At 38.6% G+C, this 27198-nt stretch overlaps 1 protein-coding gene and 1 non-coding gene across 3 annotated transcripts in view; both read right to left on the bottom strand.

Annotated features, from left to right (window-relative positions):
- The window catches only part of CFAP70 (cilia and flagella associated protein 70), a 68964-nt gene that overhangs the window by 13134 nt on the left and 28632 nt on the right, over nt 1–27198 (bottom strand). For both annotated transcript variants that reach the window (XM_063637527.1, XM_063637528.1), the window contains exons 10-15: nt 26329–26428; nt 24340–24474; nt 13295–13465; nt 12655–12735; nt 10978–11069; nt 92–156 (exon numbers count right to left, since the gene is read on the bottom strand). In XM_063637527.1, the coding sequence (XP_063493597.1) occupies nt 92–156; nt 10978–11069; nt 12655–12735; nt 13295–13465; nt 24340–24474; nt 26329–26428 (644 nt within the window). The remainder of the gene's footprint in view (nt 1–91; nt 157–10977; nt 11070–12654; nt 12736–13294; nt 13466–24339; nt 24475–26328; nt 26429–27198) is intronic.
- LOC129481466 (small nucleolar RNA U13) lies at nt 2248–2351 on the bottom strand. Its single transcript, XR_008657453.1, has one exon. It is a non-coding gene; the product is annotated as a small nucleolar RNA U13 (small nucleolar RNA).

Genomic DNA, 27198 nt, shown 5'->3' with positions numbered 1-27198 from the left:
CCTTCTGGAAGACATATTAAAGAGTCCATGCAATTATCAAGTGCATGCACTCAATATCTTATTACTTATCGTTTCATCTTGGCTTTGGCACTTGCCTTCTGAGCTCCTCCTGTCCGACGGGTAAGAGGAGGCCTTGGAGGAATCATTTCCTTGACCCTGTATCAGGAAAGAATAAAAATAAAAAACAAAAAAACATTTTATTATCTACAGGTGTATATTTTCTTATATCTTAACCTCAAGGTGTCCGGGTGGGGGAGATCTGAGGTCTGTTCCCCCACTGCACTTGAGCACTGTGCTATTCTCTCATGTAAAATCCTAGATGTGAACCACAGCAAAGTATATGGCTATGGATCATACAGAAGGGAGGTCAGGAAGCAGCTACTCAGGGAGTATCTAAGTTGTATTTTTGGTTAATTTGAGCCCTGGCTTTACCCTTACATATTTAAAAACTTGTGGTATACAAGGGCTGTTTGACTGGGGTTTTGGAAAGAAATGGGTGTCAACATTTTAGAGGCACTCAGTAGCATCTCTGAAAACAATGATTTGGAAAGCAGAGTGGAATAGGCAAGCAAAACCTCTTCTTTCCTCCCCGTCTACAATAAAAGTGTACTCTTGAAATAATTTATAGGACTGCATTAAATTACAATAATGCTACCAAACCTTAAGGTGAGTAAAAAACCACATTTTGTCAATGTCAAACTACTTATGTCAAAACCTCTACCTTCTATTTTCAGAAGCCCTTACAAGAACCTGGAAGGAATTAAGTTATAGCTCTTCCCCCTTTTAGTTTCAGGTTCTTGCTAAATATATTATACTACCTTGAAGTCCACAATCAAACTCACAAAATCTATTTTTCTTACTAGGTCCTATGTAATGATATACCTCTGTTCATATTTACTAATTTAATTCTATTTATGTAAATAGGTAATCTATTTATATTATTCAAAATTTAGAAGGTATGAAACTGTATAGCAAAATATCTCCTTCCAACCTTATTGCCCAGCCTCCTAGTTTCCTCTCCAGAGACAATGTTATTCATTCATTCAAAATAGATGCTGAGAGGCCAGGCACAGTGGCTCATGCCTATAATCCTAGCACTTTGAGAGGCCGAGGCGGGTGGATTGCCTGAGCTTAGGAGTTCGAGACCAGGCTGGGAAACATAGTGAAATCCTGCCTCTACTAAAATGAAAAAAATTAGCTGGATGTGGTGGTGTGTGCCTGTAGTTCCAGCTACTCAGGAGGCTGCGACATGTGAATTTCTTGAACCTGGGAGGCAGAGGTTGCAGTGAGCTGAGATCGCACCACTGCATTCCAGCCTGGGCCACAGGGCAAGACTCTATCTCCCCAAAAATAAAAAAATAAAAATAGATACTGAGTGCTTATTGTCCATCAGGTAGTTTTCTAGGTTTGGGAATAGAGCATTAAACAAAATAGACAAAAATTCTTACCCCCATGGAGCTTACATTCTAGTAGGGAAAGAAAGACAATAAATAAGATAAACAAACAAGATAAATATGCTAGTAATATGTCCCATAGGGAAAAATAATGCAGGAAGGCAGACAGACTCTACTGGGGGGTTGAGGGTGGTGGAATGCAGGAGCATATTTCACCAGGAAGGCCTCGCTGAGATGATAACGTTTGAGTAAAGACCTGAGGGAAGTGAGGAAGCAACTGACATAGTTTGGATATTTGTCCCCATCCAAATCTCATGTTGAATTATAATCCCCAGTGTTGGAAGCGGGGCCTGGTGGGAAGTGTCGGGTCATGGAGGTGGATGCCTCATGGCTTGGTGCTGTCTTCATGATAGTGAGTAAGTGCTTGCAAGGTCTGGTCATTTAAAAATGTGTGGCACCTCCCCCAACTCCCTCCCTGTTCTCTCTGTCTTTTGCTCCTGTTTTGACAATGAAATATTATTTGGTAATAAAGAAATTAAGTATTGATATATGCCACAATATGAATAAACCTTAACAACATTAGATTAAATGAAAGAAGCCAGTCACCACATACTGTATGATTCCAGAGTTGGCAAATCTATAGAGAAAAAAAGTAGATAAACGGCTGCTTAGGCTCGGGGGTTCGGGGTGCTGGAGTTGGCACAATGGTTGAGAGCAAAAGGAGAATGACTGCTAATGTACATGGGAATGGTAGTATTTATAAAGTTGATTATGGAATGGCTACACAATTCTGTGAGTATACTAAAAGCCACTGAATTGTACACTTTATTTTATTTTTATTTTTCTAAGTTCACATCAGACAGGTAATATGATGATGTCACAACAAGGCTTGAGGGAGGCACAGCTCATGCATGAGCATGAACACCCAATCATCACGCTTATGAACTACAAAGGGATCAGAATTGGATACTTTAAATGGGTGAACAAAATGAAAGAAAAGGTGATGGTGGTAGAGAAGTATATGGTATCTGAATAATATCTCGATAAAGCTATCATTAGAAAATAAAAAAGGGCTGGGCGCGGTGGCTCACGCTTGTAATCCCAGCACTTTGGGAGGCCGAGGCGGGCGGATCACGAGGTCAGGAGATCGAGACCACGGTGAAACCCCGTCTCTACTAAAAACACAAAAAATTAGCCGGACGTGGTGGCGGGCGCCTGTAGTCCCAGCTACTTGGAGAGGCTGAGGCAGGAGAATGGCGTGAACCCGGGAGGCAGAGCTTTCAGTGAGCCGAGATCGCGCCACGCCACTGCACTCCAGCCTGGGTGACAGAGCGAGACTCTGTCTCAAAAAAAAAAAAAAAAAAGAAAATGAAAAAGAAGAAACTGAAGGGTAGAATGGTAGACGTGAGGAAACTTACATCTAAGTATATCTTACATGTTACATGTAAGTCCCAGATGAGGGACTACTATGGCTCTGACCAGAGTATGTGAGAATTAGGAGAGGTTCAGCTTGAAATATAAATGTGGGAGCCATCAGTGTATAGATGGTATTTAGAGCCACGAGACTAGATAGAAACCAAGGAAATAAGTATAGATAGAAAAGGTGTTCAAGCACTGAGCTCTGGGGGACTCCAACATTTAGATGCTGGAGATATAAAGAAGGCCAGGGAGGGAGGAACAAAGCCAGGAGAGTATAATGTCCTTACAACCAAGTGAAGAGAGCTCCTTAAGGAGGGTTGAGTAGTTAAATGCTGATGACAGGTCAAAATGACTGCAAGAACAGACCACTGGATTTAACAATGTGGTGGTCATTGATGAGCTTGATAACATTTATCTGAAGGCAAGTTATTGGAAGTGAGTTACCTGATCAAAGAGTTAAAAGATCCACGAATTTGTATTTAGATAGCATTACCAAATTGCCCTCCACTGGAATTTTACGCAGTTTATGCTCGCACCAGCTTATATGAGAGGACCTGTTTCCAAACATCCTCAACAACAACACAATAAGTTATCAAGCTTTTTTTATTTCAGCAATTAAAAAAGGTACTTCAGCATAGTTTTAATTTGCATTTCTTTTATTACAGAAATAGTTTAGTTTCTTTTCATATGTTGAAGACTGCTTTAAATTTAGGTATATTCTTACACAGTGACATAGATTTAGCAGTTTGGTATACACATGCCTCAGGCTCAGCCTGCAACCAAAGGCAAATAATCTTTTATAAGTATTGACTATAATTTTTTCTTTTCTTTTCTTTTCTTTTTTTTTTTTTTTTTTTTTTGAGACAGGGTCTCGCTCTGTTGCCAGGCTGGAGTACAGTGGCATGATCACAGCTCACTGCAGCCTGGATCTCCAGGCTCAAGCAATCCTCCTGCCTCAGCACCCCCACCACCCCCCACCACCAGGTAGCTCGGACTACAGGTATGCACTACCACACCCAACTAATTTTTTTATTTTTAATAGAGATGAGGTCTTGCTATGTTGCCCAGGCTGGTCACAAACTTCTGAGGTCAAGCAATCTTCCTGCCTCAGCCTCCCAAAGTGCTAGGATTACAGGTGTGAACCACCATACCCAGCCTGAGTACAATTTTCTATTGTTGCCATTCTTTTTTTTTTTTTTTTGAGATGGAGTCTCACTCTGTTGCCCAGGCTGGAGTGCAGTGGCACAACCTTGGCTCACTGCAAGCTCTGCCTCCTGGGTTCACACCATTCTCCTGCCTCAGCCTCCTCAGTAGCTGGGACTACAGGCGCCTGCCACTAGGCCTGGCTAATTTTTTTGTATTTTTAGTAGAGACAGTGTTTCACTGTGTTAGCCAGGATGGTCTCGATCTTTTGACCTCGTGATCCACCTGCCTTGGCCTCCCAAAGTGCTGGGATTACAGGCATGAGCCACCACACCCGGCCTATTGTTGCCATTCTAATTAGCTTTTGCTCTATAATTTTATCACTTGGCCTAGCTTGGAGAAGAAATGCCTTCCAAAAAAAAACTTATTGCTAATAACTGTTTCTCACAAAAAAGTCCAAAAACATTTAAACATTGATAAACCACAGTTTTTAAAGTACTATATAGAGTACTTTATATACTATAAGTGGATAAAAAGTTTCAGGATATAAAAGTCATAAAAATTGCTTCTGTATTTGTTGTAAAACTGTCATTAAGGATACTGTTATACTGTCACTCTATATTCCCCTATGTAAGAGCCCAAATGACAAATCTGTTTTAGAATTTAATGCCAGGAATAAATGTGGTCTCTTTTGTGACTAATGTGCTTCTTTCTTTATGATTAAAATTATATAACTTATAGGGTTTCCCTTTTTGTTGGACAGCTCAGATTTGATGCTTATTTATGAGAGCTCTATTTAATGCAGCCTTCCTTTTCCATCGTTTTGAGTTTTTGACTATTTCTAGATTATCACTTTTATTTTGTATGTCATTTATGGTAAATTTTTTTTTTTTTTTGAGACGGAGTTTTTTGCTCTTGTCATCCAGGCTAGAGTGCAATGGCATGATCTCAGCTCACTGCAACCTCCGCTTCCTGGGTTCAAGCAATTCTCCTGCCTCAGCCTCCCAAGTAGCTGGGACTACAGGCACCTGCCACCACACCCGGCTAATTTTTATATTTTTAGTAGAGGCAGGGTTTCCCCACATTGGCCAGGCTGGTGTCGAACTCCTGACCTCAGGTGATTCACCTACCTCGGCCTCTCAAAGGGCTGGGATTACAGGCGTGAGCCACTGCACCCGGCCCATTTATGGTAAATATTATTAGATTATTTTTGGAAGGGGACTAAATGCAAAGTTTTTAAAAACTCAAGAACTCTCAGGTATAAAAGATGAATGTGCCATTATAAGCAGGTAATTCTCAAAAGAAACTTCCAAATTATTAATAATTATGTGTAAAAATGTTTCACTACACAATTTACAATGTGGATTAAAATTAAAATGAGAAACTTTTCTCCCCATCAAAATAGCAAAAATAAAGAAGTATTGTGTTGGTGAATATGTGAAGAAACAGTAGTCTCATATATCACTTACAGAACTGTAAATTTTTTGGAAGGTAATTTGGGGATATTTATCTAAAGTCTTAAAAATACATGTAATAAATAGTCTCCAAGGTAGAAGCTGCTATTTCCTTTCATCTTTCTTTGAGTATAATGCTGCTCACATCAAGAGGTAAAGTCTAGATGTCAGCAAAACGACAGAGCAGGTAACTCTAAACTCCCATCCTGCCAGATTAACTTAAAAAAAAAAAAAACACCAGAAACTGAAACTGTCAGAACCAACTTGTTAGAATGTTGGGAAAAAATGGTTTACAGTAACGAAGAGAATGCTGAATCCAGAAAAAGGCAATTCTAAATCGGCAGGAAAGCATTGTGGCATTTTTACTTGCTCTTGCTCCACTGCACACTGCATCCCCAGCTCAGCAGCAGTCTCAATGGTGGCAGCCTGGATTTCTAGTGTGGCACACTGGTCCCTGATTCTGGAGGGAGCAGAGCAGACCTTATTCTCAAATTACTGTATTTGTTCTAGCTTGTCTGGGACTGCCTGAGAGTCTGGTGCAAGGCACTCATCTCTGTTTCTCCTACTCAGTGTGGAAAAGCACTGAAACCTACACAAGGCGGAAAAGTATTGTTCAAAAACATTGTAAGGTTATCAAATCCCCAAAGCTGTTTGGGGCAAAGCATTATGGTTGAGACATACAATAGACCACCTAAAGCCTGAGAAGAAAAGCTGGAGAGTTTCTTTGGAAATTAGAGCATTCAAAAGTACTTGTGTGTACTGGGAAATTCAGAAAGCCACATGTATGCCCAGGACAGGATGTATGCTTAAAGTTGACCAGAGAAGACCCTATGCTTTCACTACTGATTGATCTACAGGTTCAGTATAAGCAGGAAGTAAAGGCTGAGGCAGAAATATAAATGGCCTGGTTAAATGTTAAAAGAATGCCTCAGCACAGAGCCATCTGTAACGATTGGCAGAAAAGATTTTTTGTTTTGTTTTTGTTTGTATTTAGATCCTGGCATTCAAGGATATCTGTCAAAACACTGGCTGAACACAAGTTACACCTTCAACAATAAACAGCAGCTAAACATAGCGAAGGGAAAAGTTTGATTTCCAAAATTCCCACGTGATAGTATCCACATGTCCAGTTTTCAACAATGATAAAATACAAATAGTACAAATAAATAAAAGTATGACTCTTTCAAAGAAAAAAATATAGAAATTCTCCCTAAAGAAGCCCAGGCATCAAACTTACTACATTAAATCAACTTTCAAGTACATTAAATCAACTTACAAGTACATTAAATCAACTTTCCTATACACACTCAAAGAGCTCAAGGAAGCCACGGACAAAACAAAGAGAAAAAAGGAAAGCAATGTATGAACAAAATTAGAGTATCAGTAGAAATAGAAATTATTTTTTAAAAAAGCAAGAAGTCTGGAGCTTAAAAGTACAGTATTTGGAATAAAAAATTCACTAAAGGGTTCAACAGCAGATTTGATCAGGCAGAAGAAAGAATCGGCAAAACTGAAGATGGAACAATTAAAATAATTCAGTCTGAGGAACAGAAAGAAAAAAGAATGAAGAAAAGTGAACAGAATTTAAGACCTATAGGATGCCAACAAGCTGACCAGCATACACATTATGGAAGTTCTGGAAGAAATTTCCCCCTTTCTAGAGAAGAAAGGGGGAAGAAAGAATTTTGAAGAAATAATGGCCCAAAACTTCCCAAATTTGGTGAAAGATATGAATCAACACATCCAAGAAACTTAATAAACTCCAAGCAGGAAAAACTCATATGTCCACACTAAAACACACCATAGTCAAATTGTCAAAACACAAAGACAAAGAAAAAATATCAAAAACAGCAACAGCGGTGTGACTTGTCACACATACAGGTGATCCTCAATAAGATTAACAGCTGATTTCTTATCAAAACGACGGAGGCCAGAAGTCACTGAGATGACATATTTAAAGTCTGAAAGAAAAAAAATTGACAACTAAGAATTCTACATCCAGGTGTCTCATGCCTATAATCCCAGCACTTTGGGAGGCTGAGGAGGGATGATCACTTGAGGCCAAGAGATTGAGACCAGCCTGGGAAACATAGTGAGACTATGTCTCTACAAAAATTACAGAAAAAAAAGGTAAAAGAATTCTATATCCAGTAAATTATCCTTCAAAAGTGAAGAAGACATTAAGACAATCCCAGATAAACAAAATTAAGACAGTTTGATAATAGGACCTACCTCATAAGGAATGCTAAAGGGAGTCCTTCAGGCTGAAATGACAGGACACTAGTCAGTAACTTGAAGCCAGATGAAGGAATAAAGAACACTAGTAAAGGTAAATTTGAAAGCCAGTATTATTGTACTTTCAACTTGTAACTCCTCTTTCTCTTCTCTTTTTTTTTATGACAAATGCATAAAATAATAATGATAAGTCTATGTTAATAGGCACACAATAGATAAATATGTAATCTGTGACAGTAACAAGGTAACAGGGGAGGGATGGAGATGTATAGGAGCAGAGTGTACAGTACTGAAATTAAGTTTGTATTCAAACAAAGCTGTTACAGGTTTAGGATGCTAATTGTTGTCTCCAAGTTAATTACTAAGACAACAACTAAAAATATATACAGAAAAGGAAAGAAGAGGGAAATCCAAATGGTATACTGCAAAAAATCAACTAAATATAAAAAGGCAGCAATAAAGGAACTGAAGAACAAACAAATAAGACATGTAGATAACAAACAGATAAATGGCAGAAGTAAATCCTTCTCTATCAGTAATCACATTAAATGTAAATGGATTAAACTTTCCTATTAAAAAGCAGACACTGGCAGATTAGATTAGAAAAACTCACACAGAATCCATCTATCTGCTGTCTACAAGATACTCCCTTTAGATATAAGGACAGAAGGAAGTCAAAGGTAGGATAAAATCAGATATTCCATACAAATAGTAAAAAAGAGCTGAGATGGCTATATTGTCAGACAAAATAAACTTCAATAAAGAGAGGGTACAAGAGACAAATAAGGACATTAAATATTGATAAAAGGTTCAATACAGCAATAAAATACAACATTTATAAACATATACAACAGAACCCCATACAACATTTATAAACATATACAACAGAACCCCAAAATTTATAAAGCAAAAACTGGCAGAATTGAAGGGAGAAACTGATAGTCCTACAATAATAGAGACTTCAATACTCTACTTTCAATAATGGATAAAACAACCAGACAGGAGATTAATAAAAAAATAAAGGATTTGGGCCAGGCATGGTGGTTCATGCTTGTAATCCTAGCACTTTGGGAGGCTGAGGCGGGCAGATTGCCTGAGCTCAGGAGTTCGAGACCAGCCTGGGCAACACAGTGAAACTCCATCTCTACTAAAATACAAAAAAAAAAAAAAATGCTGGGCGCGGCAGTGTGCTCCTATAGTCCCAGCTACTTAGGAGGCTGAGGCAGGAGAATTGCTTGAACCCGGCAGGCAGAGGTTGCAGTGAGCCAAGATCATGCCACTGCACTCCAGCCTGGGTGACAGAGCGAGACTCTATCTAAAAAAAGAAAGAAAGGAAGGATTTGAACAACCCTATAAACCAATTAGACCTAACAGACATATATAGAACATTCCACCCAATAACAACAGATTACACATTCTTCTCAAGTGCACATAGAACATTCTGCAGGGTATACCATATGTCAGGCCACAAAACAAGTATCAATAAATTTTAAAAGATTGAAATCATGGCTGAGCATGATGGCTCATGCCTGTAATCCCATCAATTTGGGAGGCTGAAGCGGGCAGATCACCTGAGGTCGGGAGTTCGAGACCAGCCTGACCAACATGGAGAAACCCCGTCTCTATTAAAAATACAAAATTAGCCAGGTGTGATGGCGCATGCCTGTAATCCTAGCTACTCAGGAGGCTGAGGCAGGAGAATCACTTGAACCCAGGAGGCAGAGGTTGCCATGAGCTAAGATCACACCATTGCACTCCAGCTTGGGCAGCAAGAGTGAAACTCCGTCTCAAAAAAAAAAAAAAAAATTGAAATTATATGAAGCATATTTTCTGATCACAATGAAATAAAACTAAAACTCAGTAACAGAAGACTTAAAATTAAGAAAAAAAGAATATTAAATAACTGAAATAAGAAAATTTAAGCAACACATTCAACCAATGGTTCAAAGAAGAAATCACAAGAGAAATGAAAAAAAAACCTTTAGACAAATGAAAACAAAAACCAAATAAAAAGTTATGAAATGCAGTGAAAGCAGTGCTCAGAGGGAAATATATAGTTCTCTACACATACACTAAAGAAGAAGAAAACTCAAAATCAATAACATAACTGTATACTTTAAGGAACTAGCAAAAGGGGGGCACACTATGCCCAAAGCTAGCAGAAGACATAATAAAAGAAAAAATGAAGATTAGAGTAACAACAAATTAGAGAATAGAAAACTAATGGAGAAAATCAATAAGCTTTAAAAGTTGGTTTTTCAAAAAGATCAACAAGATTGACAAACTTTTAGCAAGATTGACTAAGAAAAGAGAGAAGACATGAAAGTGGAAACATTACTACCAATTTCAGAGGGATAAAAAGGAGTATTAGAATACTATGAACAATTGTATGCGAACAAGTTGAATAACCCAGATAAATGCACAGTTTCCTAGTAACACATAAGCAAAGCACTATGGTACAATATAAACAGTTTTTTTAAATTACATATATGTATATGTAACATGCATGTGTGTGTTTATGTGTGTATGTGTAATATAGGGGGCTTTAAAATAACTCCAGAAGGGTAACAACACCAAGATGTTAAAAGCAGTTATCACTAGGTGAGTAGAGATCTGGAAGTTTTTATTTTTTAATTTTTTAAAATTTTAATTATTAAAATTTTTTATAGAGACGGGGTCTCACTATGTTGCCCAAGCTGGTCTCAAACCTCTGGGCTCAAGTGATCCTCTTGCCTTGGCCTTTCAAAGTGCTGGGATTACATGAATGAGCTATCACACCTGGCCTTGGGTATTTTTATATACTTTCTTGTTCATCTGTATTTCCTAACAATTTATTATTTTTTTTTTTTAGAGATAGAGTCTTTCTCTGTCTCCCAGGCCGGAGTGCAGTGGTGCGATCTCGGCTCACTGCAACCTCAGCCTCCCAGGTTCAGGCAATTCTCCTGCCTCAGCCTCCTGAGTAGCTGAGATTACAGATGCATGCTGCCTTGCCCGGCTAATTTTTTGTATTTTAGTAGAAACGGGGTTTCACCGTGTTGCCCAGGCTGGTCTCAAACTCCTGAGCTCAGGCAATCCCCCCACCTCAGCCTCCCAAACTGCTAGGATTACAGGCATGAGCCACCACACCCAGCTTCCTAAAAATTTTTATAATGAGCATGCAATGCTTTTGTGATAAGGTAACAACAATAACAACAACAAAAAAAACTTCATCTAGAAAAAAACCAGATAACCCCTGCTGAGCCCAAGGGAAATTACAATCGTGGGGACAATCTGACTTCCTCTTATTTACACCCAAATTGTACAAAACTAGTATAAGCACCATAGCTACAAACCTTCTGGCTAGCTCCTCTGGCATTCGCTTTGGAACCAAGGCTTTGTCCAGCAGAATTTCCAACACAATGTATGTCCCTGCTTCTACATATTGCTGTAAAGACATTGTTTTCTTATTATTTCCAGAAAAAAATATATTTATGAAAAATTTAGTACATAAGATGATGCTTACAATATAGTAAGTGAGAAAACTGCATATATAACTACATATACATTGTGATCTCAACTGTTAAAATACTTTTCACATAGAAAAATAACTGGAAAGAAATATAGCAACAGTGGTTATCTCTTAGAGGTAAGGATTTTCAATTTTATTCTTGGAAGCTTCTACAGTGTAACAGGGCTGAAGCCCTGTTTAACTTGTTCTCAATACTTTCCCAGGAACTGTTTTAAATGAATGCCTTTCTTTCTTCCAGCAACCTTCTTTCAGGTGGTCCTGCAGAAAAATTCTCTTCATAACCTTCTTACATTCCCACTCACAGTCTCCTCACTACCATCTACCAACTCCAACTGCTGGACAGCTCTACCCAGATTTTTGCCAGCATCCTAAATACATGTCCAAAATTGAATTTATTATTTCCCCAATGTCAATCTTTCTTGATTTTTCTCTTAATGGTGTTGTCATCCTTCCAGAAAGTGAGGCTTGCAACCCGAGTTATCCTTAACTTTTCTCATCAATACCCCCAAAGCTTCCCAATTTTAAACTCCTTGCCTCTCCGGGTTTCTGACTTTCTTTACTACAACTCCTGCCCTAAATAAAACTGTCATCAACACTCATCTATACTACAAGAAAAGCCTGCAGCCCTTACCCCACCTTCAATCTCTGTTTTCATACCCTTGCAATAATTCCGACCTGAAACACACATGAGGTCTTATTTCTATGACTTTAAAACCTTTGATGTGAATCTCCAAGAAGAGGTTCAAGAATCTGTCATCAGCTATACAATGAAGTCCAAACTTTTAAATAAGCCTTTCAAGTCTTTCCATTACCTGATTCAGCCTCTTTCTTCTTTCCTAACTCTTTATAGAATCTCTCCTTTAATTTCTCTATATACCATACACTGTAGTTAACTGACACAGCCTAAATTCTGCTCTTGCAAATTCTCTGTGTTCTTCTCTCTCAAGCTGCTCCCTGGTTCTGAAATGCCTCTCCCTCCATCTTCTTATGGCAAACAGGTCTCTTCATCTTTCACTACTTAGTATGGATATCACCTCCTCCATGAAGCCTTCCCTTAGACTTCCCCATCCTAATATTTGTCTCCTCAGAGCCCACACAGAACTTTTATTTGTACCTCTATTACAGCACTCATCAAAATTATATACTATGGTTAGTTATGCACCAGTCTGTTTCTCCTACCAGACGCTGAGTTTCCTGAAGACAGATGAATTAATGCTGCAGATGATGCATCTGTACATCCCTTATAATGTTTAACATAGTAGAATTAACAAAAGATATAATATTTTAATGCTGGAAAGGACCTTAAAATTAACCTGGCACCAGTTCATTTTACAGAGTTTCAACAAGACAAAGAAATTTGCCCAAAGTCATAGACAACCAGTCATGGGCAAATATGGAATGATAACTAACATCCTGCCAGAGCATTTTCCACTGAAAATGCCTTGCTTAATAAAGGTCTGGTTAACTTAAACTTAATTTTCCAAACTTTATGCACAATTACCTGTCCTTCAGGATTGTGACTTAGAGGGGGTTCACCTTCCAAAGGAGTATCTGAGCTCTGAGATTTTATACTAGGTGCCTGCTGAAAGAAAATGAACACACCTCAAAAATTGAATTCCTACATGGTCTTCATAGTGACAAGAACAATGTTCTCTACACTGCATCAAAATGCAAACTAACTGCAGCCATGAAAAAGAATGAGTTCTTGTCCTTTGCAGGGATGGATGAAGCTGGAAACCATCATTCTCAGCAACTAACACAGGAACAGAAAACCAAATACCGCATGTTCTCACTCATAAGTGGGAGTTGAACCATGAAAACACATGGACACAGGGAGGGGAACATCACAAACCGGGTTCTGTTGGGGGTAAGGGCCAAGGGGAAGGAAGAGCATTAAAGACAAATACCTAATGCTATGCGGGGCTTAAAACCTAGATGGCGGGTTGACAGGTGCAGCAAACCACCATGGCACATGTGTACCTATGTAACAAACCTGCACATTCTGCACATGTATCCCACAACTTAAAGTAAAATTTTAAAAAAATGCAAACTAACATTGATACAAGTCACCAAGTGAGAAATCAGTGAAGCCTCTGGAATGTAATCTAACAGGGAAAATCATCACCTTCTCAACAACCTACCACATCCCCAGGCCTAGGCCTTCCATCTATATCCTTTTCTTTCACTGGTTTATCTTCTTTCAGATTCTTAGAAACAGCCTGTTTGGACAGCAGAGAATTAATTCCTCCTATTTTATTATTATGAATCAAGTGATGGCCAATATCCCGGAAGAAGCTCAATAAACATTTGGTCTAAAAAACAAAAAAACAAACAAAAAAAAGCAATACATGAGACAAACTTGAAAGAAATACACTTTTTTTTTTTTTTTTTTTTTTTTTTTTGAGACGGAGTCTTGCTCTGTCACCCAGGCTGGAGTGCAGTGGCGCAATCTCGGCTCACTGCAAGCTCCGCCTCCCGGGTTCACGCCATTCTCCTGCCTCAGCCTCTCCGAGTAGCTGGGACTACAGGCGCCCGCCACCACGCCCGGCTAATTTTTTTGTATTTTTAGTAGAGACGGGGTTTCACCGTGGTCTCGATCTCCTGACCTCGTGATCCACCCGCCTCAGCCTCCCAAAGTGCTGGGATTACAGGCGTGAGCCACCGCGCCCGGCTTTACCATTTAGTTTTCCAAACAATTTCAACATTTAACATCAGAGAGAGAGAAGGGACTTGAAAGACTTCATTGTATTTCCCTCCTTCTAGAACAGGTAAAACCACCACAGAAAGTTAGTTGCCCACTCTAGCATTTAAAGGATTAAAGGAGACCTTACGACCTGACTTGATTCTCGCATCTCATAACTCTTGTAATCAGAACGCTTTTAATCTTTGACACAGAATTTCAAATTAGGCTAGACATGGTGGCTCACACCTGTAATCGCAGCACTTTGGCAGGAGGATTGTGTGAGCTCAGGAGTTCAAGACCAGCCTGGGTAAAATAGTGAGCCTTCATCTCTACTAAAAACAAAACAAAAAAATCAGCGAGGTGGGCCAGGCATGGTGGCTCATACCTGTAATCCCAGCACTTTGGGAGGCCGAGGCGGGTGGATCACGAGGTCAGGAGATCGAGACTATCCTGGCTAACACGGTGAAACCACGTCTCTACTAAAAATACAAAAAATTAGCCAGGCGTGGTGGCGGGTGCCTGTAGTGCCAGCTACTCAGGAGGCTGAGGCAGGAGAATGGTGTGAACCTGGGAGGCGGAGCTTGCAGTGAGCCAAGATTGTGCCACTGCTCTCCAGCTTGGGCAATAGAGCGAGATTCTGTCTCAAAAAAAAAAAAAAATCAGCGAGGTATGGTGGCACATGCCTGTGGTCCTAGCTACTGGGGAGGCTGAGGTGGGAGAATCACTTGAACCCAAGCAGTCAAGGCTACAGTGAGCCATGACTGCACCACTGCATTCCAGCCTGGGCTACACAGCAAGACTCTGTCTCAAAAAAAAAAAAAACAACAAAAAAACGGCCAGGTGCAGTGGCTCACACCTGTAATCCCAGCACTTTAGGGGGCTGAGGCAGGCGGATCATTTGAGACCAGAAGTTTAAGGCCAGCCTACCCAACATGGTGAAACGCTGTCTCTACTAAATACAAAAATTAGCCAGGTGTGGTGGCATGCACCTGTAATCCCAGCTACTGGGAAGGCTGAGGCAGGAGAATCACTTGAACCCGGGAGGCGGAGGTTGCAGTGACCTGAGATGGTGCACTGCACAGCAGCCTGGGCAATAGAGCGAGACTCCGTCTTAAAAAAAGAAAAAAAATTAAAATTAAATTCACTTCTATACAAGAAATAGTATCTATTTAGTTACCACTGACCTATCATTTATAATTGGAAGGATAAGGCAAGTTTAAAGTTCAAAGCAAAACCTTTGTATGGAAAAATTCAAACTATAGATAAATCACCAGAAAAGGATTTTACAACAATTTTTCCCTAAAAATTCTTTTTTGAAATAAACAATTTTTTAATTAAAGAATATGGATGATTCTCAAAATAATTTATGTTGAATGAAAAGGACCAGACCAAAGGAGGCCAGGCGAGAGGGGAGGGGTGGACAGAGGTGGGCAAAGGAATAATAGAAGACACAAAAAACTTTGGGGGGTAATGCGTGTATGTTCATTATCTTGATTGTGGTGATAGTTTCACAGATGTACAGATATGTCAAAACTTTAATATCGTACAATTTAAATATATGCAGTTTATTTATCAATTATACCTCAATAAAGCTGTTTGAAAACAACCCAACAATATTAATTGTAAATACTAAAAATCACTCACAATCCTACCACCTCTGTGATAAATACTGTATTTCATAGATTCAAAGACATAAGCTTTCTCAAATTTTAACATCTCTGGGGTATGTTCTATAATAAGAGTATTTCATATAAGTGGTATCATACAATACATAGTCTTTTGCATCTGCCTTCTTTCACTTAGCATGTTTTTGAGGTTCATCCATGCTATAGCATGTGTCAGTTGGTTCATTACTTTTTTATTTTTTATTTTAGCTATTTATTTATTTGAGAGAGAGTCTCACTCTGTCACCTAGACTGGAGTGCAGTGGCACAATCACAGCTCACTGCAACCTCTACCTTCTGGGCTCAAGCCATCAGCTCACCTCAGCCTCCTGAGTAGCTGGGACACAGGCACACGCCACCACCCCAGCTAATTTTTGTATTTTTTGTAAAGATAGGGTCTCACCATGTTGCCCAGGCTTGTCTCAAACTCCTGGCCTCAATGATCTGCCCACCTTGGCCTCCCAAAGTGCTGGGATTACAGGTGTGAGCCACCACACCTGGCCCAAGTTTACTACTTTTTTTAAAAAACAGGCTGGGCATGGTTACTCACACCTGTAATCCCAGCACTTTGGGAGGCCGAGGCAGGAGGATCGTTTGAGCCCAGGAGTTTGATACCAGCCTGGGCAACACAGTGAGACTCTGTCTCTACAAAAAAAAAAAAAAAATTGTTTTAATTAGCTGGATGTGGTGGCATATGCCTATAGTCCGGTTACTCAGGAGGCTAAGGCAAAGAATCACTTGAGGCCAGTAGTTCAAGGCTGCAGTGAGCTATGATAGTACCACTGCACTCTAGCCTGGGTGACAGAGTGAGACCCCATCTCAAAAAAAAAAAAAAAAAACAGCTTTATTGAGATATTCACATATATACAATGTACACATTTAAAGTGCATGATTCAGTGATTTGGGGATTTTACATCATTAGTAGTTAATCTCTTTTCACTGCAAAATAGTATTCCCTTGTATAGATTTATCACATTTTGTTTATTCACTATCTGCAGACATTTGTATTATTGTGAGCTTTTAGCTATTACAAATAATGCTGCAATAAACATTCACATATATGTCTTCGTGTAAATACAGGTTTTCTTTTCTCTTAGAAATTCCTAGAAATGATTTTTTGGGTTGTATGGTAAGTTTATACTTACCATAGATTTTCTTTTTTGTTGTTGTTGTTTTGAGACAGGGTCTCACTCTTGTCACCCAAGCTGGAGTGCAGTGGCATGATCACAGCTCATTGCAGCCTTGATTGCCTGCTGGGCTCAAGTGATCCACCTACCTCAGCCTCCCAAGTAGTGGGACCACAGGCATGCACAAATAACACACCCAGCCAATTTTTTAATTTTTTGTAGAGACGGAGTTTTGCCATTTTGCCAGGCTGGTCTCCAACTTCTGAGCTCAAGCAATCCTCTCATTTCAGCCTTCTAAAGTCCTGGGATTACAGGCTTGAGCCACTGCACCTGGCCAGATTTTCCATACAGTTGTCTTTTCAAGTATTGAGAGTAGGATACTAAAATTTCTAAATATTATTGCCAAATTGCCTATTTCTTCTTTCAATTCTGTCGGGTTTTGCTTCAAGTATTATGAGGTGATTGTGTTGTACTGTTAAGTGTGTATATACTTATAATTGTCCTGTCTTCTTGATGAATTGATGCTTTAATCATTGTGACAGGCCATTCTGTCTTCAGTAATATGTATTTCTAGTCTTAAAAACTATTTTGTCTGGTATTATTGTAGTTACTCAGCTATTACATTTTCTGTTTCCATAGTATATCTTTTGTACCTTTTTACTTCAACCTTTTGTGTGTGTCTACTTTAAACAGTATATAGTTGAATCTTGATTTTTTTGTAAATCCAATTTAATAATCTCTATCCTTTTATCAGTGTGTTTAGATCACTTACATATAATATTATTGTTGAAATACTTAGATTTTTATTTTCCATGCTATTTGTTTTCTATATATCATCTGTTTTTTGTTGTTCTGTTCTTCCTTTAACTACCTTATGTTAAATAAATATTTGTGATATCCCATTTAATTCCTTTGTTGAGATATATATATATATGATGTACACATAATATATATGTATATATAATATGTATTGACATACACATATATATGTGCATATGTGTATGTATACATGCACAATTTTCTTAGTGGTTACTTAGGGATTACAATATACATCCTAACTAATAACACTCTATTTCACATCAATACTAACTTAATTCTGGTAAAATACAGAAACTTTGCTCCACTATAGCTCCATTCTATCCTCCTTCTTTTATGCTATTATCATACAAATTAAATCTATATGTTAACCCAACAATATAGCTAATACTTTATCCAATCATGTCTTCTAAAGAAGTTAAGAGTAAAAATGAAAAAGATCTATTTCTAAACTCCTTTATATTAAGTTATAACCATTTCAAGTATTCCTCATTTCTTCTTATGGATTCAAGTTAGCAACTGGTGCCATTTCCTTTCAAGCTGAAAGACTTCCTTTAGTATTTCTTACAAGGCATGTTTCCTAGCAACAAATTCTTTCAGCATTTATCTGGGGATGTCTTTATTTTGCCTTTGTTGTTTTTGTTTCTTTTATTGAGAGAAAGTCTCACTCTGTCATCTAGGCTGGAATGCAGTGGTGCGATCTTGGCTCACTATAACCTCCTGTCTCAGGAATTCTCCTGCCTCAGCCTCTTGAGCAGCTGGGATTACAGGTGCACACCACCATGCCCAGGTAACTTTTGTATTTTTAGTAGATACAGGGTCGCATCATGTTGGCCAGGCTGGTCTCAAACTCCTGACCTCAGGTGATCCACCCACCTCTACCTCCCAAAGTGCTGGGATTACAGGCATGAGCCACCGCACCCAGCCCTGCCTTTGTTTTCGGTTGGTAGTTTTTGTGTATGTGTGTTTTTCTTTCAGAATTTTGCATATGTTATTCCACTGCCTTCTGGCTTCCATTGTTTCAGATGAAAAATCAGTGGTTAACCATATTGATTCTCCCCTGTAAGTGATGAGTTGTTTTTCTCCTGTTGCATTCGTGATGTTCTCTTTGTCTCTCTCCTTCATTTGACTATACATAATGTGTATATTTTGGGTCTCTGTGTGCTGATCCTAACTGGGATTTTCTAAACTCCTTGGATCTGTAAATTCATGTCTTCATCAAATTTGGGATATTTTCAGACATTATGTCTTTATACTCTTCCCTCTTGGGACTCTTATTACATATTTGTTGGTTGCCTTCCACCAAGATTGCCATTTTGATGTAGTTTGGCTCTTTATCCTCTAGAAATCTCATGTTGAAATGTGATCCCCCTCCAGTGGGTGACAGAGTAAGACCATGTCTCAAAAAAAAGGAAGGAAGAAAAAAGAAAAGAAATGTGATCCCCAATGTTGTAGGTAGGGCCTGGTGGGAGGTGTTAGGGTCATGGGGTAGATCTCTCATAAATGGCTTGGTGCTATACTTGAAGTAATGAGTTTTCACTCTGTTAGTTACAAAGAGATCTGCTTGTTAAAAAATAATCTGGCACCGCTCTCCTCTATTTTATGCTCTTTCTCTCACCATGTGACATGCCTGCTTCCCCTTTGCCTTCCATCATGATTGTAATGAGACAGAGTAGGGATGGGGCTTGGCATTCACCTCACCCCCACTGGATCATCTTTCATGCATTCTTGAGCTAAAGGTGAGGGTGGGGAAGGCAGAGCAGCCCCAGACAAGAAGGCCTCAAACTCCTTAGCTTTTCATGCATTAGCACTTCTCAGCTTGTTGATGCTTTTGGTCAATTTCAAGGATGGTGAAATGACTTTTTGTCCATTTGTCCAGCTTTATGGTTGCTTTTATGGGGAGATGATTTGTCAACCTCCTCACTTGGCCATAGCCACAGATATTTCCTTTCCAATGTTTTCTATATATTTTTTAAATTATTGTGAAAAAATGTGATCACATTTATATTTTGACTTTCATTTAACAGACTATCATTTGCATTCTTTCATGTTTTAAAATTTTTCATGAGGATAATTTTTAATATATGCACAATATTCCCCATCATATGTGTATAATAAAAGCAATAGTTAAAATTTTCTGTGTACCAACTACATTCCTAGTGCTTTATATATTTCATCTCATTTAGTAGGTAAAACAATTCTAGGAAACAAGCATTGCCTCCATTTTACTGATGAATACGGTAAAGGTGAGACAAATTTAGTCACTTGCCTGAAGTCATCCAGCTAGTAAATGGCAGTTCCAGAATTCAAACTCTAGGCTGCCTGAGTGGGTTATCAAACCTCATAACTTTTCTATTATGATACACTGTTTCCCTCAGATTCAACAAGAGTATCTTCATATAGAAAGGTTTGGATACATTTCCAATTATTCCCTTGAAATAGTTTCCTAGAAGTAGAAGTCCTATTGGAAAAGATATAAGTATTTCAAGCTTTTGAATACATATGGACAATAAATTTTTTGCAAAAAGTTTTTACCAATTACACTTCTACTAGCAGTGAATGAAAGTTGTTTTACTGAGATGGAGCAAGGATCCTCTTTTTAGAGGCCTGTGCTCCCCAGGCATGGAAATAATGGAAAATTCTGAAGTTCCTTCAAGAGAAATTCTAGGTACCTAGCTAGCCCCAGAAATAAATAAGTAACTTAAACAAGAAGGTAATAGTAGCCTAAAACAATAGCCAAGGAAGTTAAAGTTCAAGAGATGTTTGCCTTATAGAAACTAAACTTAACGTCTTAACATATGTCCCTGAGTTTCTTTCTGAGCCTCAGACCCCACTGAGAAAACACTGACAGGATCAGCCAGCACTCAGATCAGCTGAATGGATCAGCCCCCAGCTAAGGAGGAAGTGAAGACTCAACTATATGGTCCTTTGTTCTAAATTTCTTCCTGGGGTGCTTGGAGAAAGTCACTCCCCCTAGCCAGTTAACATTTTTCTATGACCCCAAATTTTTTAACAAAGCCTCTCTTCCTTAACAATTGCAAATCAGAAAATCTTAGAATCTACCTACCACTTGCAACCCCCCCACCCCCGCCTCAACATATCCTGCCCTTTTAAGCTTAAACCAATGTGTAACTAGCATATATTGATTTATGATTTTGCCTGTAGCTTCTGCTTTCCTGAAATTTACCTTTGCCTTTAAAAATCATTGCCTGCAAGCCATCAGGGAGGTCAGGATTTGATAATTTAGCGCCTGGTCTTCCTTGCTTGACACCGTACAATGAAAGCCTTTCCTTCTATCACTGCAAACCTTGGTGCATATATGCGGTTTTACTGTACCAGGTGAGCAAACATCAGTTTGGTTCTATAACATTATCACACCTTTACCACCAATGGGCATTATCATATTTTAAAGAATTGTCGAACTTTTCAAGTAAAATGATAACTACCGTTATTTAAATTTATAATTCCTTGATTAATAAATAAGGTCAGATGTCTCTTCTTATATCTGTTGGCCATTGACACTTCTTTTGTGAACTGCTATTTCACATACCTTGCCCATTAAGAAAAAATTTGTTATTCTTTTTTTTTTTTTTTTTTGAGACGGAGTCTCGCTCTGTCGCCCAGGCTGGAGTGCAGTGGCGCAATCTCGGCTCACTGCAAGCTCTGCCTCCCGGGTTCACGCCATTCTCCTGCGTCACCCTCCTGAGTAGCTGGGACTACAGGCGCCCACCACCACGCCCAGCTAATTTTTTTGTATTTTTAGTAGAGACGGGGTTTCACTGTGTTAGCCAGAATGGTCTCGATCTCCTGACCTCATGATCCACCCGCCTCAGCCTCCCAAAGTGCTGGGATTACAGGCGTGAGCCACTGCACCCGGCAAAAATTTGTTATTCTTCTAGATTGAAAAAACTACTATATTTCAGGAATAGTAGCTATCTCTCAGGAAACTACTGTATTTCAGAAATAGTAGCTATCTTTCTTATGTGTATTCAAATATTTTCCCTAATTCTTCAGTTACATTGTAATTTTATGAAGGTTTATTATATATATAGAAACTTGATGTTTTTGGTAAATGAAATACTTTCTTTCATACTTTTCACTGCTTTCAAGCCTATGAAGTTTTCTCTTAATTCATATCTTTAATATTCATTTTTATAGTCTTCACATTTAACTTATTTTAATGAATTCATTTGAAATTTATTTTGATCTATGTTATATGTAACATTTGCATTCTTTTCTCTCTTTTTTTATTTTTAATTTTTTTTTGAGACAAGGTCTCACTCTGTCACTCAGGTGGAGTACAGTAGCACAATCACAGATCACTGCAGCCTTGACCTCCTTGGCTCAATTGATCCTCCTACCTCAGCCTCTGGAGTAGCTGGGACTACAGGAATGTGCCACCATGCTCTGCTAATTAAAAAAAAAAATTTTTTTTGTAGAGATAGGGTCCCACTATTTTGCCCTGGCTGGTCTTGAACTCCTGGGCTCAAGTGATCCTCCCACCTCAGCCTCCTGAAGTGCTAGGATTACAGGTGTGAGCCACCATGCCCAGCCTTCTTTCCCATTTAACTATCTATAAAGCATTAATAATTATCCTTTTTTTTTTTTTTTCTTGAGATGGAGTCTCGCTCTGTCTCCAGGCTGGAGTGCAGTGGCACAATCTCGGCTCACTGCAACCTCTGCTTCCCAGGTTCAACCTTCTGCTTCTCCTGCCTCAGCCTCCTGATAGCTGGAACTACAGGCACACAACATCACGCCCAGCAAATTTTTGTATTTTTAGTAGAGACAGGGTTTCACCATGTTGGCCAGGATGGTCTCAAGCTCTTAACCTCAGGTGATCTGCCCACCTCGGCCTCCTAGAGTGCTGGGATTATAGGCATGGCCTATAAAGTATTAATATTTTTAATGGCTGCATATTTCATCATTTTTATTTACTATGATTTACTAAGCCTTCCTCTATTAGTAAACATTTAACCTCATTTTTAGCTTTTGCTATTATAGGTTTTGAAAAGTTTTCATGAATATGAGATTTTTGAACCTATTAAATTATGTCCTTAAAATAAATTCCTAGCCGGGTGCAGTGGCTCATGCCTGTAATCCCAGCACTTTGGGAGGCCAAGGTGGGTGGATCACTTGAGGTCAGGAGTTCGAGACCAGCCTGTCTAACATGGTGAAACCCCATTTCTACTAAAAATACAAAAAATTAGCCGGGCGTGGTAGCAGGCACCTGTAATCCCAGCTACTTGGGAAGCTGAGGCAGGAGAATTGCTTGAACCTGGGAGGCAGAGGTTGCAGTGAGCCGAGATCATGCCATTGCACTCCAGCTTGGGCAACAGAGCGAGATTCCGTCTCAAAAATAAATAAATAAATAAATTCCTATAAATGTGGCTTCTAGTTCAAAAGATACTGATGTAGAAACTGTTTACTAGTCAGTTAGTGTACAACTAGATGATGGGGTTTTCATAAATTTATTATTGAAAAATAGCTGTCTTAATAACAGTGGCATAATAATACATTTTTGTTAGTTGTGTGTTTTACAAAGCCTCATTTTCTCCTAGGAAGCAACATGATGAAACTGACTTTTTGCTTGAATATATGATTTTAACATTTTTACACCTAAAAATGAAAAAAGAAAACATATTATAGTTCATATTCTAGTTCATTAATTATCACATGGATTTCAGTTTTTCCATATTTAACAACAACAGACTTTTTTTTTTCTTTTTCTTATATATATTTTTTAAGACAGAGTCTTGCTCTGTCGCCCAGGCTGGAGTGCAGTGGTACAATTTCGGCTCACTGCAACCTCCACCTCCCAGGTTCAAGCAATTCTCTTGCCTCAGCCTCCCGAGTGGCTGGGATTACAGGTGCCTGCCACCACACTTGGCAAATTTTTGTATTTTCAGTAGAGACGGGTTTTTGCCATGTTGGCCAGGCTGGTCTCCAACTCTCGGCCTCAGGCAATCTGCCTGCCTCAGCCTCCCACAGTGCTGGGATTACAGGTGTGAGCCACCAAACCCAGTCACACTTAAAATGCTAAAAGTTTTGTATCCAAATTTATTGAGGTAAAATTAAAGTACAATAAAAATAAACCATACATATTTAAAGTATATCATTTCATCAATTTTGACATATGTATATACCTATGAAACTATCACCACAATCAAGATAACCATCATTTCCATCATCCCTAATATTTTCCTCTAATTCCTTTGTAATACATCCCTCCTTCTATCCCTGTTCCCAGGGAAACATTAATCTGCTTTTTATCAATACAGATAAATTACTTTCCCAGAATTGCATATAAATGTAATTATATAGAACGTACTTTTCAAGACTCTGTCTCTATTTTTAAAAAATTTTTTAAAAAGCCACGCACAGTGGTGCACATCTGTAGTCCCAGCTATTCAAAAGGCTGAGGCAGGAGGATCCCTTGAGCCCAGGAATTTGAGGCCGTAGTGAGCTATGATTGTGCCACTGCACTCCAAAGTGAGACCCACATCTCTTAAAAAAAAAGTACTCTCTTTTCTCTCTTTTGTCTGGCTTCTTTCATTTAGCATAATGCATTTGAGATTCATCCGTGCTGTTGCATGTATCATTAGCTCATTTCTTTTTATTGTTGAGTAGTATTCCATTGTACAGAGGTACCACACAATTTGTTTTTCTGTGTTCTCTGTTCACCTGTTGATAGATATTCAGGTTTTCAGTTTTTGTCTTTTCATTATCCTAAATTTTTTAAGGTCCAATTCAGAATGACTGTAAGGCTATATATTTAATATCCTAGTATACCAACTTGTTCTAAATATCAGTTGCAAAGATGTATATGCTAAAGATGTAAGTAAACAGATATATAAAGGATAAATTACCATGATGCTTTTTATGCAATTTTTTCTTACCTTTTCATGGACTACACTGTCTAGGTAAGGGTAAACATGAAAAGCTCCCCGAATTCTCTTCACACCTGGATACAACAATGGGACCATATTAACATAAGCCACACCATGAAACGAAAGCTGACCTTCTTCATCAGTCTAAAGGAATAAAACCAGAGAGTTATTAGTGCTATAAGCAATATAATATAAGGTATGGAGCTCTGACTCAGCAGTTCAAAGGGCTGGTTTTAGAAACTAACTCTACTACTTAGCCAGTTATGTGACTTTGGGCCAGTTACATAAGACATTTGGGGCCTTCTTTATGTTCAACATGGGTTTAATAATACCATGATCACTGAGAAAATGCATATAAACAGTGTTAATAGTAAAGGCAGTAGTTGAATCAATACATACTCAAATTAATTGATATATATTCAACCAAAAAGTCAATTTCACCATGTGGCTTCTTAGGAGAAAGTGAAGCTTTATAAAAAACAACAATAATAACAATAACAAAAAACTTAAAAGGAATCAGAAGCTATGGCTTTTAGCTTTAGTTCACAGACTCATACAAACAAAAGGGACCTTACAAATTATCTGGACCAGTGATGACAAATAGGCTTTAACTTATGTCTAAATTCTCATTAATGGTGGAGGTGTTTTAGCATAGTTGGCTGAGAAAAATTCTCTGTATTTATCTTGGTTCAAAAGGAAAGAGTGCTTTGATTGATTAGCACTATCTACCATGGATGAAGGCAGATGAATGACAGTCTCCTGTCATGTATTTACCATCTCATCTAAACTTTCATTGCAAAGATGAAGAACATGATAATAAATATATTTTAACAGCATTTTAAATGGTTGTATGGTTTGCCACAGAAAATTTTTATAGGAAAAAAATCAATTTTGTGAAAGAAAATAAATTTAATTCCAAGCATAAAAGTAATCTCTTTGATTTCATCTATTATAATAATAATTGGCAACTAGATTTAAAAGTCCTACACTCGGCTGGGCGCAGTGGCTCACGCCTGTAATCCCAGCACTTTGGGAGGCTGAGGCAAGTGGATCATGAGGTCAGGAGTTTGAGACCAGCCTGACCAACATGGTGAAGCCCTGTCTCTGCTAAAAATACAAAAATTAGCCGGGCGTGGTGGTGTGTGCCTGTAATCCCAGCTACTCAGGAGGCTGAGGCAGGAGAATCGTTTGAACCCAGGAGGCAGAGGTTGCAGTGAGCCAAGATTGTGCCACTGCACTCCAGCCTAGGCGACAGAGTGAGACTCCATCTCAAAAAAAAAAAAAAAAAAAGTCCTATGTTCATGAGATAATATGTAGTTTAGAAATCTAAGGAAAGTTAGCCAATACTTATATACTACAAAGGGAGAAATGGTTACATAGTGGTAGTATTTTTATTATGCAAAAAGCCTATGTTTAAAGTCAGCCAAACAATTTAGATACTTATTAAATGTCCGCTATTTGCCGTACATCAGGCTAGGTACCATGAAGGATGCAAATCAGCTTACTACATGACCCCTACTCTCAAGGAGTTTATGAACAAGCAGAAAAGACCAGACATGCACAGGTAAAACAATAGATAATATGTACTAGGCTCATCAAAGCTATACCTTTTAGAAACAGTAGTATATCTAAGATCCCTATTACACTAATTAGCAGGCTAAAATATTTTAAGAAGGCAAGTTTAACCTATGGTAAAACTATTGTGAAGGGCTAAAGAGAAATAGGATATCTGGTAATAAAGCCTAGAGAGTTTTTAGTGAACAATGGGGAACTAGAGTGGCCAATAATCCTGGTTTTTCCCAGGACAGAGGATTTTCCTGGGACATGAGACTTTCAGTGCTAAAACAAGTGAAGTTCAGGGCAAATCAGGATGAGCTAGTCACCCTTGGGAGAACAGTTATATTCACATTTTCTTTTGGTATCAGAATTGAAACAGAATAACAGGTCGGGTCTGATTCTACATTTCTTATATAAATATTTTTGAGGGGGCATATTTACCTTTTCAGTTTTGCCAGCTTTCCCTTTGGGTACAGTGACCAGAGGAACTCTTGTGATCTCTACAGGCCAAAGCCGGCAATCAGCAATTCGCTTCTGAAAACTGCAAATCAAGAATCAGTCCATTAGCATTATATGCAAAAATAAAGTCAGTACAATTTAGGTTAAAGGGAAATATTCTCTTTTAGAAAGTAATATAGAATACACATATATAAAAATTGGGGGGCTTGGCTCAGTGGCTCATGCCTGTAAATGCCAGCACTTTGAGAGGCCAAGGCAGGCAGATGGCTTGAGCCCTGGTGTTTGAGATGGTCTGAGCAACATGGCAAAATTCCATCTCTATGAAAAATACAAAAAATTAGCTGGGCATGGCAGTGAATACCTGTGGTCCCAGCTATTTGAGGAGGCTGAGGTGGGAGGATGGCTTGAGCCCAGGAGGTCAAGGCTATAGTGAGCCGTGATGGTGCTATTGCACTCTCACCTGGGCCACTGTGAGACCCTGTCTCAAAAAAAAAAAAAAAAAATTCTTACTGGGTTGGTGGTTTTTAAAACTTTCCCAAATCTATAACATTCCAAAAATAATTCTGCTCAACTTCTAGTGAGGCAAATTGAACATTTTTAGAGCAATTTAGCAGTATGAATCAAAAACCTTAAAAATATCCATAATCATTGACTATAAATTCTACTTCTAGTGATTTATTCTAAAGAAATAATCAGACAAGTTTACAAATGGTATAAAATTGGTTATTTCTACTGTGAAAATAGTATCCAGTTTCAGCTCCAATACAGCTTTGAAGTAATTCCACCTGTCCTCGCAATAAGAAAAAAGTTGATCGAATTGAAATAAATAACATTTCTTAGATCCATCATAGA

The sequence above is a fragment of the Symphalangus syndactylus genome, chromosome 4 (assembly GCF_028878055.3).
Source record: "Symphalangus syndactylus isolate Jambi chromosome 4, NHGRI_mSymSyn1-v2.1_pri, whole genome shotgun sequence".
Taxonomy (NCBI): Eukaryota; Metazoa; Chordata; class Mammalia; order Primates; family Hylobatidae; genus Symphalangus; species Symphalangus syndactylus.
This window is presented reverse-complemented; position numbering and strand designations above follow the sequence as displayed.